Source organism: Bufo bufo, chromosome 2, assembly GCF_905171765.1.
Source record: "Bufo bufo chromosome 2, aBufBuf1.1, whole genome shotgun sequence".
In the NCBI taxonomy this organism is placed as follows: Eukaryota; Metazoa; Chordata; class Amphibia; order Anura; family Bufonidae; genus Bufo; species Bufo bufo.
In genome coordinates, this window is record NC_053390.1 from 832,801,077 (window position 1) to 832,822,049 (window position 20,973).

The window sequence follows — 20,973 nt, forward strand, 5'->3', positions numbered from 1 at the left end:
TCTATTCTAGGGGTGCAATGGGGGGCTTGAAATGGGACATGGTATAAACAAAACCAGTCCTGCAAAATCTGCCTTGCAAAAACCGTATGACGTTCCCCTCCTTCTAGGTCCTCCCGTTTGGCCAAACAGTAGTTTAGGACCACATATGGGGTGTTTCTGAAAACTACAGAATCAGGGCAACCCATATTGAGTTTTGTTTGGCAGTTAACCCTTGCTTTGTTCCTGAAAAAAATGGATTCGATTGGAAAATTTTCCAAAAAATCGAAATTGCCATGAAGTCTTGTGGAAGACCTAAAGGGTTAACGACGTTCCTAAAATCAGTTTTAAATACCTTGAGGGGTTTAGTTTCTAAAATGGAGTCATGTTTGGGTGGTTTCTATTACGTTAGCCTCACAAAGTGACTTCAGACCTGGACTGGTCCATAAAAAGTGGGATTTGGAAAATTTCTGAAAAATTTCAAAATTTGCTTCTAAACTTCTAAGCTATGTAACATCCCCAAAAAATAAAATGGCATTCCCAAAATGATACAAACATGAAGTAGACATACGAGGAAGGTAAAGTCATCACAATTTTTGGGTGTATTACTATGTATTACAGAAGTAGAGAAACTGAAACTTTGAAATTTGCTAATTTTTCCAAATTTTTGGTAAATGGTATTTTTTTATGCAAAAAAATTAACTTTTTTGACCCAATTTTAGCAGTGTCATGAAGTCAGAATGAAGAACGCCTGGGTTACTCAAAGCGTTTTAAAGTTATCAGCACATAAAGTGACACTGGTCAGATTTGCAAAAAATGGCCAAGTCCTTAAGGTGAAATAGGGCTGAGTCCTTAAGGGGTTAAAGTCACTTCCTGCCCCAGGAAGCGCCTGAGCAATCTTGGTCACTAGCTTGTCTAGTTCCTAGTGTGAAGGTGTTTGGAAGTTTCTGCTTTTCTGTGTACCGGACCCTGCTTTTTGATTTTATGGATTTTGCTTGTTTGCCGCCTGCCTCTGACCTTGGACTTTGTTTACAGACTTTGCTTGATCACTGCCTGCCATGACTCCAGACTTCCTGACCACGTCCTTCCCCTCGTCACCTGCCACTGACCCGGGCACCTGGTAAATACCCTAACAGCCCAAGCCTATCCTCACCATCAGAGGCTCTAGTGAAGACCATGTAGTTACTTAGTCTCACCCCTCCAAGGTATAGCCAGTCAGTGGTGCAGTGGCTCCACACCTGCTTGCGTAACACATTGTATTGCATCCATAATGCTCCCGGGGTCTGTAATCACTATTTTGTATGAAAGTCTCTGCTGGATGATAATACTTGGGTCAGGTGTATGTGCTTTTCAAGCTCAGTATTATTTCCCGCAGCCTCTGTGGTCATAAAAGGTATATCCACTTGCTCCAATTATACAAATTAACTTACAAGAATGCAACAGAGTTTTTGGATCAATCATCTAGTAAAAAAAAATAATACTTAAACGGGTAGATAAGAAGGCTTTTTTTCTAGGGGAAAGCAGCTCTATCGTACAGAGAATGCCTCTGTATGACATTCACAGCATATCGTAATACTACAGTATATGCAGGTTGTATATGTACTGTATTATGGTTTAAGGAGGACATGACAGCTCTCTTGTCATGTCTGTTTTAGGGTTGTCACACTTGCATTGTAGCATTCTGGTTTTGGGATCTGGCAGAGGATCTCAGCACCGGGCCAAAATGGTTCAGTTTTTCCCTATTCAATGTCAATGGAGAAAAAACTGTTTAGGATGCATCCCATTATGTTTTGTTGCGTTTTTTTTGACCAGACACAAAACCACTGCAAACTGGATCCAGCAGCAAAGTCAATGTAAGTCAATGATGCCGAATCCGTTATTGCTTTAGGTAGCAATGTAACCATTTAATAAATCTACTTTATTTTTAATTATGAGTAAGATGAGCAGATACTAATATGTAATACACTATATCTTATTTCTCTCCAAAATTGCTTTTCTGGAGTTCAAACTAGGATCAAAAAGAACAATATATATTTTTGGAAGAAATATACAACCAAGTAGGCCAGAACATGAGGTCAATATGGCAAATATCTCCACAGCCACCATGTACTTCCCTTTAGTGCTCAGATAAGCTGGTATCATGGCGATCCAGACACTGCAGAACAGCAGCATGCTGAAGGTGATGTACTTGGCTTCATTAAAATTGTCCGGTAATGTCCTCACCATGAAAGCCAGAACAAAGCTCACAGCTGCCAGGAACCCCATATAACCTAACATGGAGTAGAAGGCGATGACCGAGCCTTCATTACACTGAATGACGATCTTCCCAGGATAAGAGTGATGGTCAAACTCTACATAAGGAGGAGACATCAACAACCAAATAACACATATGAGAACTTGTACAGAAGAACACACCAAGACCACATAATTTGACACATTGAATGACATCCACTTCACCCAGATACTTCCAGGTTTGGTGGCTTTGAAGGCAATGCAGACTGTGATAGTTTTGTCCAGAAGAGAAGAGACACTAATAGAGAAGAAGATACCAAATGAGGTTTGTCTCAGTAAACAGGTTATGTCCACTGGACGGCCAAGGAACAAGAAGACACTGAGGAAGTTCAGCAAGATGGAGACCAGGAGGATGAAGCTCACAGTCCGGTTATTGGCTTTAACAATTGGTGTGTCCCAGTAATAAATGAAGATTCTTAATATGATCAATGTCATAGCAGAAAAAAATAAAACTATTCCTAAAAATATGAAAGTTAGAATGTCCTTCTCATAGGAAAGAAAATCGTACATTCTGGGAATGCATTTCACTTTCTTCTCATCAGGCCACTCTTCTTTAGGACATTCATGGCAAGTTGTAGAGTCTACAGTATCATAGAGTAAAATAGAAATGTGATAAAATATTAATAATGTCAACTGCCTAGTATGTAACATGCTAATCTGCTAAAATGTTTGCTAAAGTAACAATAGAAGATAGATATATAGAGTACACTGAAACATAGAAAGCCAGCACAACAAACATGTACACATGGAAGTAGAATCTCCATTCTCAGCTACCTGAAGTCTGTGGCTATTAGTCTATATTTAACTGGGACATCTGATCTCCGATTGCTTACCTTGCCTATGAGAATGACCAGGCACAAGAAAACTTATACAGTAGCTGACTGTGAGGGATTATTCAAACAACTCCCTGAAGCTCACAGGCCAGCAACATGGATATTTTATTAGTCTCATTAGCACTTACGAGGACCCTTCAGGCACACTCTACGAGTGGACATCTTAAAATAAATCTCATATCAAGCCGTTGTTGGGGTCTGGGAAACACTCATTGTGGAGAGCAACTATTATGCATGAGGAGCATTGTAGGCCCCAAAAAACGCTGCTCTTGGCTTTTGGTAAAAATATATGTAAATTAGCATTGGAGAGGATTAGCTTTCTTTTCCTTTTGAAAAAAAAGCTAATTTGCATACGTAGCTTTAGGGTTGTTGGAAAAATATTAGAATTAATCTCTCTCTCTTCCCTTAAAGAGATCAGCTGAGTATAGAAACTTATTGGAAGTGATCCCTCGTATGCAAAAAACAACATGAGGTAGAAGCAAATTTTCCTCATTTCAGGGGAAAAAAAATCCTTCCCCAATCCAGTTAGACAATCCGAATAACTCCCTGGATCAACAACCCTTCTCTAGTAACTATAACCTGTAATACTGTCCTCTGTAGTAGTATATATATATATATATATATATATACACAGTATACTGTCCTCTGTAATATATATATAGTGGGGTTTTGCTCTGGTAGACAGGTTAGCGGATGCAATATAGACGCAATCACAAAGTCTTTAACCTAAACAGTTCAGTGTTTATTCACACATAAGGAAAAACAAAATGACCGTTCTCAGTCTTGGTGTTTGTTCACACCATGCAATGTCCATAGAACAAAATCTTCACCTGGTTAGCAGTTTTCCATCCACAGTCCACAGCAGGCTTTAGGGGCCTGTTTTCAGGCATGCAGCTCTCAGCCACTCAGCACGGCACAAATTCACAGGTCACAGAGACTCCCCAGCTTCTCTGTCAGATGGAGGATAAACCACACCCAGCAGAAACTACAGGCTGGGTTTTATATAAGCCAAAAAAGACCCGGCCAGGAGCATGGGGAGCAGCTACCCACCCAGCACTTTGGCTTCTCCCAGTAAGAGTCTGTCCGGCTCGGCTTTATAGCCATACTAACAACAAAACAGTGTCAGTACCGGCTCTTACCTCACCGAGGCCAGGAATCTCGGTGACACATACCTTCCATCAATGACGGCCCCTTGTACCTTCCTACTATATATATATATATATATATATATATATATACACACACACACAGTATACTGTCCTCTGTAGTATATATAAATAATATATATATATATATATATATTAGGGGTGGGCGATATAGACGATATAGGCGATATGCGATATAAATTTGTGCCACGATATGGATTTTGAGTATATCGCCTATATCGCCGGACCGCGATATGATCGCGCTCTCTGCGCGCACCATCTTCTCCTGAGCCGGCACACTGGGCACAGTGGAGAAGGAGAGAGTCCCTCCCCACTGTGTGCGGCTGCCGCTGACCACCAATGACAAAAGAGGAGGAGGGGAGGGACTGACAGTAAATCATTGAGTTTTCACGATCTCAGTGAGCGCGTGAAAACTCAAATCCGATGGTATATTCTAACCCCCAGGCGTTCCCATGGTGACAGGGACGCTTGCCTGGGGGTTAGAATATACAGGGCCACGCTGCTGACAGTAGAACATTTAAAAACTAATCAGTAACTTTAACTGTATTAATTGGTGATCTCTTTACTGTATACCTTACTAGGTCTTAGCTCCGGTAACAGCAGGCAGTGCGGGCGGGCGGCGCTCACTCACTGACGTCACGCGCCTGCTCCTCCCACTAGGTGGCGCAGGCGCATGACGTCAGTGAGTGAGCGCCGCCTGCCCGCACTGCCTGCTGTTACTGGAGCTAAGACCTAGTAAGGTATACAGTAAAGAGATCACCAATGAATAAAGTTAAAGTTACTGATTAGTTTTTAAATGTATTCCTGTGAGCGTCGGGGGGGGGGGAGGATCTGTGGATGGCACCGTTTAGGGGAGGGGGGGGATCTGTGGATGGCACCGTTTAGGGGAGGGGGGGATCTGTGGATGACACCGTTTAGGGGAGGGGGCGGATCTGTGGATGGCACCGTTTAGGGGAGGGGGGGATCTGTGGATGGCACCGTTTAGGGGAGGGGGGGGATCTGGGGATGGCACCGTTTAGGGGACGGGGGGGATCTGGGGATGGCATCGTTTAGGGGAGGGGGGGATCTGGGGATGGCACCGTTTAGGGGAGGGGGGGGATCTGGGGATGGCACCGTTTAGGGGATGGGGGGGATCTGGGGATGGCACCGTTTAGGGGAGGGGGATCTGTGGATGGCACCATTTAGGGGAGGGGGATCAGCTCCCTGCTGCTGTGTGCACAAAGCACAGGGCAGCAGGGAGAGTGTAAAGTCCTATTCACCCTAATAGAGCTCTATTAGGGTAAATATGACAAGGGTTCTACGTTCTAGCCCTTAAGGAGACTAATAGTTATTAAATAAAAAGTAAAAAAAAGTTTAAACACGCCCCCCCAAATATAGAAAACAATATATCGCGATATATATCGCATATCGCACATGCTTAAAATTATATCGCAATATAGATTTTAGGCCATATCGCCCACGCATAATTATATACAGTACAGACCAAAAGTTTGGACACACCTTCTCATTCAAAGAGTTTTCTTTATTTTCATGACTATGAAGGCATCAAAACTATGAATTAACACATGTGGAATTATATACATAACAAACAAGTGTAAAACAACTGAAAACATGTCATATTCTAGGTTCTTCAAAGTAGCCCCCTTTTGCTTTGATTACTGCTTTGCACACTCTTGGCATTCTCTTGATGAGCTTCAAGAGGTAGTCCCCTGAAATGGTCTTCCAACAGTCTTGAAGGAGTTCCCAGAGATGCTTAGCACTTGTTGGCCCTTTTGCCTTCACTCTGCGGTCCAGCTCACCCCTAACCATCTCGATTGGGTTCAGGTCCGGTGACTGTGGAGGCCAGTTCATCTGGCGCAGCACCCCATCACTCTCCTTCATGGTCAAATAGCCCTTACTTTCAAAGTTTTCCCAATTTTTTGGCTGACTGACTGACCTTCATTTCTTAAAGTAATGATGGCCACTCGTTTTTCTTTACTTAGCTGCTTTTTTCTTGCCATAATACAAATTCTAACAGTCTATTCAGTAGGACTATCAGCTGTGTATCCACCTGACTTCTCCTCAACGCAACTGATGGTCCCAACCCCATTATATAAGGCAAGAAATCCCACTTATTAAACCTGACAGGGCACACCTGTGAAGTGAAAAACATTTCAGGGGTCTACCTCTTGAAGTTCATCAAGAGAATGCCAAGAGTGTGCAAAGCAGTAATCAAAGCAAAAGGTGGCTACTTTAAAGAACCTAGAATATGACATAATTTCAGTTGTTTCAATTCCACATGTGTTAATTCATAGTTTTGATGCCTTCAGTGTGAATCTACAATTTTGATAGTCATGAAAATAAAGAAAACTCTTTGAATTAGAAGGTGTGTCCAAACTTTTGGTCTGTACTGTATATATTACAGAGGACAGTATATATATATATATATGTGTAAGACACTCTTCTGTTCCGCGATCCACTGGGGCCCCCAGGGGTCCTCGTGAGGCTCGGCCTGTGGGGGACCCCTTTGGAATAGCGGGACAGGTCACTCATGTGCCTGGGGAATCTTTGGTTCCAACTCCTTTGCTGGCAGATGTGGTAGTGCGTCCGCATGGTAACCGGAGGGGAAGACCGCTGGGGTTTCGGAGGCAGATTGACCGGACTGGTGGCGGTCCTGTATCCGGTATCACCCGCGGGTTCCGTTCCGGCGTCCGTGCCAATGCAATCATGTATTCATGCTGGGCCGCTGGAGTGTCCGTGTGCACGCTCGAGAGGAGGTTCGCAAAAGGATACGTGGCCGAACGTACGCGCATCTTATTCGCTACGCCTGCCACTGACGGGGAAAATGCCTGTACATAAATTCTGGTAGATTAGAGGGCAGGCATGGGCTGCACTAGGACCAGCCTAGGCTGCACTAGTGTCAGGGATTAGGATCATTATATGACCTATGAGGAATAGACACATGGCACTTTGTGATTGGCTAGTAGGTACTTAAAAGGTGATCCCCCCGGATGGTCAGTGCCCACTGTTGTTTTGACAACCCGCGTGTATGTTGCGGTTCATATTCTCCCAGACTTACCTGTGCATGACCTCTGCCTTCCTCGATTTATCTCTAGAGACTGCCTATGGATATCTCATCTTTGCTGAACAGTTTTTCTTGTGAATGACCTTGGATCGGACCCTGGAAATCCTGACATCTCATCATGATGCTGCCACCACCATCCTTCACTGTGGGGATGGGGTTCTTTTGGTGATGTGCAGTGTTGTTTTTGCACCAAACATATCTTTTGACATTATGGCCAAAAAGTTCAACCTTGGTTTCATCAGACCACCTTTTCCCACATGCTTTTGGGAGACTTCAGTTTTTGCAAAATGTAGCCTGGCTTGGATGTTTTTCTTGGTAAGAAAAGGTTTTCTTCTTGCCACTCTACCCCATAGCCCAGACATATAAAGAATACGGGAGATTGTTGTCACATGTACCACACAGCCAGTACTTGCCAGATATTCCTGCAGCTCCTTTAATGTTGCTGTAGGCCTCTTGGTCGCCTCCCAGACCAGTTTTCTTCTCGTCTTTTCATGAATTTTGGAGGGACGTTCAGCTTTTGGTAATGTCACTCTTGTGCCATATTTTCTCCACTTGATGATGACGGTCTTCACTGTGTTCCATGGTATATCTAATGCCTTGGAAATTCTTTTGTACCCTTCTCCTGACTGATACCTTTTAACAATGAGATCCCTCTGATGCTTTGGAAGCTCTCTGTGGACCATGGCTTTTGCTGTGGGATGCGACTAAGAAAATTTCAGGAAAGACCAACTAGAGCAGCTGAACTTTATTTAGGGTTAATCAGAGGCACTTTACATGATGACCGGTGTATGCTGACTCCTATTTAACAGGATTCTGAAGGTGATTGCTTAATTCTGAACACAGCTACATCCCCAGTTATAAGAGGGTGTGCACACTTATGCATCCACATTATTTTAGTTTGTTTTGTTTTCTTCCCTCCACCTAAAAGATTTCAGTTTTTTTTTTTTATTGAGTTGTACAGTTTATAGGTCACATTAAAGGTGGAAAAAGTTCTAAAATGATTTATCTTTGTCAAATTTTTTTTACAACCCAGAAAGAATTTTAACCTTCTCCAACGATCTTATTTTACGCATAATGTATTCTTTATCCTTGAATGGGATAATTTTAGCTATTATTGTCCTTGGGTAATTACCCGTCACATTTCGGGTTGGTATTCTATGAGCTCTCTCAACTGTAAACAGGTTAGACAGGTTTTCCCCACCCACCATCTCAGTTATCCATTTCTGAATATACTGCGTGCAATTTATGCCCTCCATCTTTTTAGATATCCCCATTAGCCTAATGCTTGACCTCCTATCCCTATCTTCCAAGTCGATAATTTTCTTACTAAGGATATCCTTCTCCATTTTTAAGGTTTTCGGATCTTTAGTAATTCCCAGGACCTGATCTTCCAATTTACTTATCCTTTGTTCCGCATGATTTATTCTCTCACTAATTTTCCTACAATCTTCTCTGATCAGATGCACATCCAATTTTAATTCTCCCATCTGTTTTGTTATCATTTCCAGCACTTGTTCACAGCTAACATAACATCCGCTAAAGTGGGAGCTTGTGATGCATCTGGTTGAATTGGTGACATCACATCCTCAGTATCCTCATTAGCACTCCTATCAGCCACATTGTTACTTTGTATATTAGCTCTGACATTCCCCTTATTTGCTACTGCGGACGGGGCTTGGGAAAATCTGTCCAGTTTACTTTCCCACTCTACTTTTCTTCTAGGCAGGTCTTGTTTGGGGGAACCATAAGTACCAGACCTCCTCTGATCTCCCCATTTCTCCCCCGTTTTATCTGTATCATCTTTATCCTTAACCATGTTAACCCCAAGTAATGTGCCAACACAGAAGAGTCAATATGGGGACGAAATAGATCACAATTAGTGGAGTTAATAAGATTAGCCCAAGATATATCCACTCAGTTCCTTAGCGGTTAGCAATTAACAATTAGGGTACTGCAGAACTTTCAAGCTAATGCTGTGTTAGCAGAGGTTACGTTATTAGTTAAGGCAGTTCCAATCAATAAAGCCACACAAAACTAAATGTTAGTCCCAGGTTAGTTCTCAAAATGTAGATCAGCTTCTATTGAAGTTCTCACCCATCGAGGGATAACATGTGCAAACCAATCCACTCCTGCTCCAAACTAGGTAAATGAGGCAGGCAACAAACTTCAAGGGAATGGGATTTCCTCTTCCACTCTTCCTGCCACCTCTCCAGTTCATCCCCAACCGCCTCAAATATAAAGTCTAAACCCCCCAGCACCAAGGGGGAACAGACGGGCACACCTCTCCTCTTCTCAACCGACGTGGCGTGACCAGCTTACAACATGCACATCCCACCGACATGCCTGCTGACCACAAAAAGCAGGCCACCGGCATCTTGATTGAAGGTCCAGCGCAAAAGGTTGCCTCTTTGAGTGGGACCTACTCTGACAAAAAGGTGTAGCACAATGCATTGTCACACAGTGGGTGGCATTGTCATACAGCAGGGTTGCTGTTTCACTCCTGGGTCCCGCCGCCTACTAGGGCAGTGCCGCTTTGTCACCGCATTGTGCTGAGCCTTTTTGTCAGAGTAGGTCCCACTCAAAGAGGCAACCTTGGCGTGGTGAGTGGCTTTATGCCTTTTGATCAAAATAATCCCTTTTGTACAGCATGTAGTATGGGGGGCTGTACACTTTAATATGGCGCTGAAAAGCCAGTTTAATTAGATCAAAGCATAGGATTGTGGATGTGCGATCCAGTTCTATTTTTCTCCCCCTGATATATATATTTATTAATTTCTTAAAATTTGTTTCTGGTACAATTCAAGTTTAATTCGGGTACATAATCAATTTTACCCAAATCATAAATTCTCTAATTACCCTGAAAGGAACTTGATATATACGACTCACTGGTCACCAATTTTTCCAGAGAGATAGAGAAAGAGGTATCCTAGTGGTCGCCTAAAAAGTGCTTTTTCATGGCGAAGCTAGCACCAGACAGAGATGGACGCATAGTTCTCTGCTCTGCTAGGTAATTCGTCCCTAATGCCAGCTTTATCCAGCTCACAGAGGCGAGAATGGTGAAAATTGGGAACCCCAGGCAAGGTGACCTCCCTGCTGCCTCCAAAAACCAGATCTCCGGTGGAGACATGGAGAAATTCCTTAAAAAAGCGGCCGCGACGATCGCATCCAGGGAACTTAAAATGGCGCCGGCCCCGCAGCCCAAAGCCTTGAAGCGCGCTCCTGCACATTCAGAGGGAGAAAGCGACTCAGAAGATACTCAGGTCAGCTCTGACTTACCGATTACGAGGAAATATCTCGACCGCGCTCTTAGCAGAGTTATGGAGCCGATTCTTGCAGAACTTTCAGCCTGCAGGCAAGAGGTGAGGCATATCGGGGAGCGGGTGGAAACCCTGGAATCCCACCAAGCCGCAACCTTAAATCATCAGGCTGCATTGTCGGCTTCTCTCCACCGCTGTACTGCCCACGTGAATGACCTCCATAGCGCACTGGAGGACCAGGAAAATAGGGGGTGCCGAAATAATCTGAGGTTCAGAGGGGTCCCAGAGTCGGTGCTACCTGGTGACATATCAGCAACCATACTTACCATATGTGGCTCGCTGCTGGGCCCTGATTTCCCGCAAGATGTCATCATAGAACGTGCTCCCAGAGCCCTGCGACCCAAGCCCAAGCCGACTGAACCGCCCAGGGACATCATCTGTAAGTTCCTGAACTTTCAGGTCAAGACCGCCATTTTAGAGGCCGCACGCAATCACTCTGACCTAGCCTATGAAGATTCCAGGCTGGAAATTTATCAGGACTTAGCTCCCTCTACATTGAAAAAACGCAGGGCGCTTAAGCCTTTGACCGATTGGCTCCGGTCCAATAATGTTCTGTACCGTTGGTCATACCCTTTTGGACTTGCCTTTTCATTTTCAGGTAAAAGGGTCAATATATCATCATATTTGGATCTTGCTGCCGTCTTTGATCTTTTAAATGTATCCCCGATGCCTATTGAAAATTGGGAACTTTTCCAAGATTTAAGCGACCTGCCAGACCTCCCTAAAGTGGTCCCCTTTGAGGTGCAGCGAACCCCAAAGTCTTCACGCTCCAAGAGAAGAGGCCACCAGCTCACCCCTAGAAGCCTTTCTCAAGACCAATAGATGGATCTGCGTCTTTCCTCTTCTACCTGTATAGGTTATATCTTTATTCAGAAGTTATGCCCTAACAATTGTCCAAAACTACGGTCTCATAATGTATATAATATTGTGTGGCCCTAAACATGTTTATCATTAGGCTTGACCCATTCTTGCCTTTTATATAGCCCTTTCCAGGGTGTTATACGATCTCCCCCTCGGTCAATAGACCAACTACCCCCCACATGTTTATTGCATATTTAACTATGCTTGTTCTCCCATTTTTTGTTGGTTTAATTTGTTTTGTGTTGTTTTTTCACCTCATCTCTCTTCCAAGGTATCTGTCTCTCTTCCTAGTACTATGTGAGTCTTACCACCTTATGATTCTTATACTACACCGATTGGCGGATCTTCATAACGTTATTGCACTCTCTTGGGGGACGCTCCATCAGCTACAAGGTAATTGCACACATATCACATACAATGGCTGACCTACATGTAGCTTCTTACAATGTTAAAGGCTTTCACTCCCCGTCAAAACGGAGTCAAATCTTTACCATTCTAAGGAAAGCTGGAGCTGGAGTGGTATTCCTCCAAGAGACGCATTTCCGTTTCAATCACTACCCTAACATGCAGTTCTCTCATTATTCTAATTGGTATCATTGTGGTGGCTGTTCCTCTGGTTCTGGTGGGGTCAGCATAGGGTTTCAAAGGAGGATTCCCTTTAAACACATCAACCAAGTTTTAGACCCTGATGGAAGGTATATTTTAATTAAGGCTACCATAGGTCCACAAACCTACACCTTTATTAATTTATATGCCCTCAATTCTAATCAATCCCACTGGATTTCTAACATCTTCCCTATCATAGATTCCTTCAAGGAAGGGATAGTAATATTGGGTGGAGACTTAAATGTTGCCCTATTTCCGCAAGTAGACATATCGTCACGCAAATCGACCCACTCTGGCAAATCCCTTAAAACCATTAGGAACACCTTCTGGAACCTTCATCTGATAGATGTGTGGCTCCCACCACCCCAATACTCTAGATTTCACATTCTACTCCCCAATGCATGGCACATACCATCATCTAGACTATTTGTTCATATCTAAAGAACATTTGCACATGTGTAGTGAGATATCTATTGGCTCCATACACATCTCGGATCACTCCCCCATTTTTATCTCAGTACTGGCCCCTAACGAAACCCCCTCATGCTTTAATTGGCGTCTAAATGAATCTCTCTTGGGCTACCAGGAGTCGGTAGATTTAATTTCCAAACATATCACAGAATATTTTTCCTTGAATAAAAGCCCTGATCTTACCGTCAACACCCTTTGGGATGCGCACAAACCTGTAATCAGGGGACAATTTATTAACATCGGCTCTTACCAAAAGAGATTGAGAGAAAAATAAATTGATGACTCCCAACTACAAGAGTTATCGGAATTTAGGGCGAAACTTAGGTCCCTCCTACTATCTAAAGCGGCCAAATTCTATATGAGCTCTCAGCATAAATTTTTTGCACATGGAGACAAGGCCACCAAATTTGTAATGAATAGGATCAAAGGGAGGAGATCTGCAAACTACGTTCACCAGTTGTCCTCACATGAAGGAAATCCTATCTTCTCTGTTAGTCAGATAGCTGCCCAATTCCGCTCCTTTTATAATGAGCTTTATAATCATCCCTCAACTGTAGCCCCAGAAACACATATCTCCACCATATTAGCTTTTTTAGAAGTGTCTAATATCCCTACCATTTCCTCCAAACAGAAATGAACCTTAGAAGCCCCGTTTACCTTAATAGAACTGAGGAAAGCAATGCACCAAATGCCACCGGGGAAGAGCCCAGGCCCTGACGGCCTTCCGATTTCTTATTACAAAACTTTTCATGAACTCCTTCTTCCTCACCTCCTAGAAGTTTGTAATCAGACGCTTCTCGGAATCCCTCTATCAAGAGATATGACTGCGGCCCACATCACACTTATACCTAAAGAAGGGAAAGATACCAAACAATGTTCCAATTATAGACCCATATCCGTCCTGAACATAGACCTTAAGCTCCTGGCCAAAATGCTAGCTAACAGACTAGCTACCCTTCTCCCCCAACTTGTTCATGGAGATCAGGTCAGCTTTACCTGCAATAGAGAGGGCAAGGACAATACTAATAGAGTAATTAATACTCTATGTCATGCCAGGCGAATATCTTCTCCCTTGCTCCTACTCAGCACAGATGCTGAGAAAGCATTCAATAGGGTGAACTGATTGTATCTAAAACACACACTGTTGAGGTTTGGCCTTCCTGACTCCTTTGTTCAAGCAACCTTTTCCATGTATGAACAAGCAACGGCCTCAGTCCTAGTGAATGGAAATCTATCCTCCCCATTCTCTATTAGGAATGGACCCGCCAGGGCTGCCCCCTATCCCCTCTCCTATTTATTCTAGCACTGGAGCCACTCCTTTCATCCATAAGATTGGACCAGGAGATTGTAGGTCTATGTTTGGGAGGCAGGGAACAAAAAATTGCTGCATTCGCTGACGACGTCCTCATGATGACGGTCAACCCGAAGGTTTCTCTACCACGCATTCAGACTCATCTTAAGACTTACAGTGTTGTCTCAGATTTCAAAATCAACGCCAATAAATCGCTAGTCCTTTGCTTGGGCATTCCCCATGTAACTAAACGTCAATTAATGATAGACTCCCCTTTCAATTGGTCCTCCCCCTCTATCACGTATTTAGGAGTCAAGATTAGCCCTGAAATATCTGACCTTTTTTCCCTCAATTACACCCCTGTAAAAAACTCACTTTTTGAAGCTATTGACAACCTAGCCCAGTCCAACCGAACACTGTCTTGGTTTGGCCGCAAAAACCTCCTTTCATCATTAATACTTCCCCGTCTCACCTACCTGCAACATGTCCTTCCCATCCCCATCCCTAAACACTATTACAATACAATTATAAAAAAGTTTAGATCCTTCATCTGGAGTGGGAGGAAAGCGAGACTTTCATTCGCTCCCCTCACCAAACCTAGACACGCAGGGGGAATATGTCTCCCAAATCCCAAACTATATGGCAAAGCCATTCTTCTCTCCCGAGCAGCTGCATGGCTGCGCCCCCCCCCCCCCCATCATCCTCAGCAGTGGAAATAGAACTAGACATCTTGAACAGTCCAGCCAGAGCACTTCTTTTAGGACATAAGTTGATCCTTCCTGGCCCGATGTCCCACTACCCAATTGTTAAAGCCACTCTCGAGGCATGGAAGTGGCTTTCCTCCTCGCATTGCTCCATTCCATTCCCCTCTCCTCTACTATCAGTAAAGGACGTACTTGACACAGCTCCCTCTTCCCTAAGAGACTCGACTTCCCAAGGGCTGACGTCCTCTTCAACCTCTATAATCTCACTGGCACTCCCTACTGGGGATTGGATGGACCTAGAAGCCACAAATACCTTGCTTAACCCTCATCCGCGCGACTTTCTCTCTGTCGCATACCTCAGAGCTTACTTAAAACAACATATCAAACTAAGCGACCTAAAGCGTCCTCTGGTCTGGTTCGAGGCATTAATCTCCCTCCACTCTGCCCCCAGAAAACTTATATCACAGATTTATAGTAAAGTGCGACTTCCACCATTGCTAGCCAAGCCATCCTTTGTGAAACAATGGGAATTGGATTTGAACATCATTGTCCCGTTCGACTCCCTTCCCAAACTCCTAGAATCTCCTCATGGGGCCTCCTGCTGTGTCCGAATTCAGGAAAACTGCTACAAGATTCTCACTAGATGGTATAATGCGCCAGATAAGACCTCAAGATACTCTGAGTCTGCTTCGGACACCTGCTAGAGGTGCCTTGGGGAGAAGGGGACTTTTTTTCACGTTTGGTGGCCTTGCCCCCTCATTTATAAATGGTGGAGTGAGATTTTCTCTGTTGCTAACAAAATTTGTGGCACCTCGTTACATCCATCTCCGCAGATCACCCTTCTATCCCTTCCCCAAGAAAAGGCACACATAAAACCGCCTTTTGTCTTTACACAAATGCTGATAGCTGCCCGTCTTTTACTCCCTAAATTTTTGCTGCAACCCCTAGTCCCAACTTTAGAACAATGGATCCAGAAAATGGACCAGCTTCATAGGTTTGAAGAGCTGTCCTCTTGGGAAACACGCACACACGTGGCCTTCCTCAAAAAATGGTCCCTTTGGTCCAAATATAGAGCTCCCAAAACCACGATGAACCCTATCATTTCTTGAGCTGCTATGAGTCACTGCCTGCTGATACATGGAACTACTTCCTAATACAAACCACACTCTAATCATAAGGCTATTTCATCACCCACCGAATATTCGAACTCTGCTATCCTTAGTGGATTAGCCCATCTTCCGCTCTCAAGTTTATATGTCTTTCGCAAGTCTGTCAGTTATTGAATCATTTGTCAAGTCGTAAACTTTGCACCAATTTTGTACCTGCGCTGTACTTACAATGTACTTATAAATACCTTAGCTTGGCCTGCGTGCCTATACCTTGGTATCCTGTTACCCCCTGTTCCTATCTGGAAATTTACAATAAAAATATAAATGAATAAAAAAATAAAAAAGTGCTTTTTCATAAAAAGATTTCCCCCTAGTGGTAGCCTCAAACTGTTCAACCAGTGCATTTTCATAATAAGATTTGTTATCTGTTGCTGTGGTTGCACCACCACATAATGTTCGGCAACTCTTTTCCAGAACAGGGGAGAGTTATTATTAATCGGTGTATTTAGGCATGATTTAGGTTGTAGGTTAGTCAATGGGCCCTCCCCTGGTAATCTCATGTTCTCTTCCAATAGTTCATTCACATTGACAAAGTCTGGCAAAACCCCAATCCCCAATTTCTGGGAAAAAATGTGAAAATTCCATCTGCCTTCATCAAATAGGCCGAGGAAAGGCAATTTGAATGTATTTCCCAGGCCTACATTATTCTGCATATGTACACCGCATCCAAGGCACTCTCCGTAATGAGAAGGACACCCCTCAGACAGCGCATATATGTTGCTGAGAAACCTAGAAAAGCATGTTAGGTTCATACTCTCTTATACAAAAAGGAAGAATCCCAATCTTTTAAGGAAACTCAGGATGAATTCCAAACCAGTAGAATCAGTTTGCTCATTCTTATTTTACCTGTTATATTGGACACTTCTCCCTCAGAACAGGGGACACAGTCATAGCAGCAGATGTGATATCCTCCATTAGAAGCTTTCCTGTGTCCTGGAGAACACGGCTCATTACACCGGGACTGTGGCATCTGGGATAGTAAGTAGAGTGGTAATCAGTGTATGAAACCTAAGAAAGTTATTATATAACAAACTGTGATCCTTCTATATGTTCTAGATATTGGATTTGTGCTCAATATACCTTTTATAACATTTCTGTATTTCAATACTACATACTGTATAACTGTTTAAAACGTTACAAATTTAGGAGCAAGTGGCAAAAAGGTGACAAGAAAAGTAGGTAGGTTTAGTGGAAGATGGCGCGTGGGGTTTACTAGGAGAAATTTGATGTAAGTTACACTTGCTCATTACAGTACAGTTGCTTTTTTGGCTCACAGACAACCAAAAGCTTTGACAAATGTATTACAACATATAAAACATCTAGATATAATAAATTACAGTTGTGATGGCTGGACAACTGGGTCAGGGCATCTCCAATATGTCTAATGGGTAATGTTTCCTGTATGCAGTGGTAAATGTCTACCAAAAGTGGTGCAAGGAAGAACAACTGCTGAACCGATCTAAAAGTCATTTCCACCTAACACTTATTGAAGTACCTGGGGCGTGAAGGCTAGCCCGTGATCCCACTAATGAGCTGCGGTATCACAAATTGCTGAAAAAGGATAAAGGACACCTTCAGGGGTCTTCTAAAGTCAAAATCACACAGAATATTCTCGTGGCTACTTACAACAGTATAAGGCTACTTTTTGCACTAGCGTTAATATTTTCCAGTATTGAGATCAGTCATAGGTCTGAATAAACGCTTTTGTTTTGTCATTGTCAATGGGAGCAAAACATAACTGAACAGAAAGGAGTGCTCCAAATGCATACCGTTCCGTTCTCATACCGGAGAGCAAAGCGTAGCATGCTGCAGTTTTCTTTCCGTCCTGGGATGCAGAGTTGTCATGACCCCCAATGCAAGTCAATGGGGACGGATCCGTTTGCTCTGACACAATAGAAATCTCATCCGTCCCCCATTGACTTTCAATGGAGTTCATGACGGATCCTTCTTGGATATGTTAAAGATAATAATCATAGTGGATGTAGACAGTTGTATTATCAGTAACGGAAGCGTTTGTGCTGAACCCTGCCGGATCCAGCAAAAACACTAGTGTGAAAGTAACCTTAATGAAGCAATAGTCTCCCATATAGTGACTCACAACTTTACAGCATTGGGTGGATACATTCAGTGCTGACTGAGCATCTATTAGTCTTACATCTGAAGCTGGAGTTTGGACAATTTTGCCAGATTTAGCAAGATAATTTAAACCAAGCTGCAATCTGTATTGGCTTAGAATGCAAAAACCGTAGTGTAGACCATCCCGGTATAAAATACCAGCAAGGTTTTATTCATACGCTCCGGTGCAGAGGCTTCCATACCATTGCTGCTAGATGTGGAAGAATTGGCTGGACTGGTAACTCAATTTGGTGGGAGTCAGCTAGATGTAGTCCAGACTGTATGTCTCTTCACAAGTATGAGCGCCCAGGAACCTGTACCAGTAGCAGATCCTCCTGTTCCACAGCATATGTCAAAGAGTAATCTTATGCCTGGAACCACCTCTTGCTCCATTTATCTACCCCTGCTCAATTTTCTGGGAAGCTAAAGGCATGCCTGGTTTTATTTCCAATGTTCTGTATTTTCTCTATGCCCTCAGTCCTCTCATCCTTCGGCACAGTGTAGAGCCTGGACATGTTCACTATGCAGCTGAGGCAAGGGTCCAATCCAGTGAGACAACATGCCATTCAGTTCAGCTTTCGAACCCCTGAGCCTTCTTGGAAGCATGAGGCCTTGTTGGCGCGTTGCTGTCTACCCGTATAAAAGATGACCTACTTTCTTTGACAAATTTGTTTGTCTTGCAACAAGGGTGGATGTGTGATTCAGAGACAGATCAAAGAAAAGTATTAAGATTTTTGGGTACCATGGTCCACCACCTCTTTCAAGTCTCCAGGGAGAATCCCATGGAATCCATAAAAACTTGGCTATACCCTACCTTTCTTGAAAATCTTTTAACTCCAGACTGAAGGCCTCTGTCTGTGCTGTGGATGGGGATGTCACTCTCATATGGACTGTTCCAAACTGAAAGCAAAGTAAGAAAACTCCAGGCCCTATGTAAGAGTGCAAGAATCACCTTGGGTCTAACACTACCCTCAATCCCTGAGTCTACATCTTCTGTTGGAGTGGGATTCTTCTTCATAAGAAAGAATGATAGCTCCTAAAGACCATGTATCAACTACCAGTGCAAAAAGAAAATCATGGTAAAAGAATGCTATCCTCTAACTCTCTATTTGACTGAATTAAAAAAAGCCTGTTTCTCTACCACATTGGACCTGAGTGGTTCCAATAATCTTATTCGTACAGAAGAAGAATTCAAGACGGCATTCAGTATTCAGGATGGCCACTACGAGGATCTGGTCATGCCCTTTGGTTTGTGTAATGCACCTGCAGTGTTCTAACACTTAAAGAGGACCTTTCACCGCTCCTGACATGTCTGTTTTAATAGCTACATGCATTTTCCATGTAATATCAATTCTGGGGCATCTATTCTTATGTCTGTATGTTGTGCCATTCCTCTATTATTTCTACTAGAAGTTATGAATGAATTGCTAGCAGTCTGCAGTAACGGTACAGAGGGGTGGTAACCATTTGGGGGGGTGTACCTGCACAGACTGACTCTATCCAATCAGTGCTGCCATTTTCAGACTGTGCAGGTACACACCCCCAACTTGTTACCTCCCCTCTTTACCATTACTGCTGACTGCTAGCAATTATTCATAACTTCTAGTAGAAATAATAGAGGAATGGGACAACGTAAAGACATAAGAATAGATGCTCCAGAATTGTTAGTACGTGTGGAATGCATGAAGCTAATAAAACAGGCATGTCAGGAGTGGTGAAAGGTCCTCTTTAATTAAATCTTATGTGTCATACTGAATAGAAATATACTAATGCATCTAAGTGATACTAATTCATTTTCAAGACGGATACTTTTTCATATAAGTTAAACGTAGATTTTTTATTTATTCTTATGAAACAGGAGCATACAAAAAGAAGGCCTAGCCTTGTACAATAGTATTATACTGCTATCACATCTCTGTTTTGTTACCATATGCTAGACTTAGTTCTGGTGTCATACCTATGCACTAAGACTAATGGTAAAGTGAGGACGACTTGGCTAAATTCTCTATTCTCATCTCCCATTTTGTATACTTGCTATATTTTGTATGTCTTTGATAGTTGTAGTAGCTTATGGAACTTCCTAGATCGGGCCATCCCACCAAACTAAGTATTCAGGGGAGAAGCATAGAAGGTAATAGTGGTGACTAAGAACTTGAATGTCACCCCTTAGATCATGTGTGCCGAAGGGAGAAACTTCCAGATGGTCAACAATCACTGCAGCCTCCACCAATGTGAGCTTTATGGCTGAGCGACCAGAACGAAGTCTCTTCTCAGAAAAAAAGACATGTTAAAGCTTACCTGGAGTTTTCAAAAAGGCTCCTAGAGGATTTGCAGACTGTGGAAAGCAAAATTCTTTGTTCGATTAAACCATGATTGAACTTTTTGGCCTCAGTTCTAAGTGGCATGTCTGGAGAAAATCAGGCACCTGCCCAATACCATCCCTAGAGTGAAGCATGGTGGTGGTCAGTGCCGGCGTTAGAGGGAGGCAAACTGGGCAATTGCCCAGGGCCCCATTGTGTAATGGAACCCCTTGCGCTTCACGCTCTTCAGCTGAATGTCCACAGAAGTCAGCAGGCGTTCAGCAGAAGAGCGCTTTTTAAACTGCAGAGATGCCGCCAGCTAGTAGCCGCGCTCCTTGTACTCGTTGGCCAGACAGTGATGGAGGATGGAGAGAGCGTCCCTCCTTCCCCCACTGAGATGCAGCCGCCACTGCCACCAATTAAATCACAAGGGGAGGGGCCTCTAAAGCTGAAGCACCAACCAAGGAAAAACACTAATTATTAAAAGAGGAGGAAGGAGGGAATACAAATGAACCAGGGTCCTCTGTTGAAGCTAGCCAGAGAGTGCCCAGTGAAGCAGCAACATCTCCACAAGACCACAACCACCAGTCCCAGTCATTAGTAGAGATGTCCCGAATAGTTCGCCGGTGAATAGTTCCCGGCGAACATAGCTTGTTCGCGTTCGCCGCGGCGGGCGAACATATGCGATGTTCGGTCCGCCCCCTATACATCATCATTGAGTAAACTTTGACCCTGTACCTCACAGTCAGCAGACACATTCCAGCCAATCAGCAGCAGACCCTCCCTCCCAGACCCTCCCACCTCCTGG

General features: G+C 43.5%; 1 protein-coding gene across 1 annotated transcript; it reads right to left on the reverse strand.

The window, feature by feature from the left end:
- Positions 1–1,941: 1,941 nt before the first annotated feature.
- On the reverse strand, positions 1,942–16,720 carry LOC120991099 (vomeronasal type-2 receptor 26-like). The gene is made up of 2 exons (XM_040419991.1): positions 16,597–16,720; positions 1,942–2,849 (listed from the first exon to the last, which is right to left on the reverse strand). The coding sequence occupies exons 1-2, from the start codon at positions 16,718–16,720 to the stop codon at positions 1,942–1,944; spliced, it is 1,032 nt and encodes a 343-aa protein (XP_040275925.1).
- Between the last annotated feature and the right edge of the window lie 4,253 nt (positions 16,721–20,973).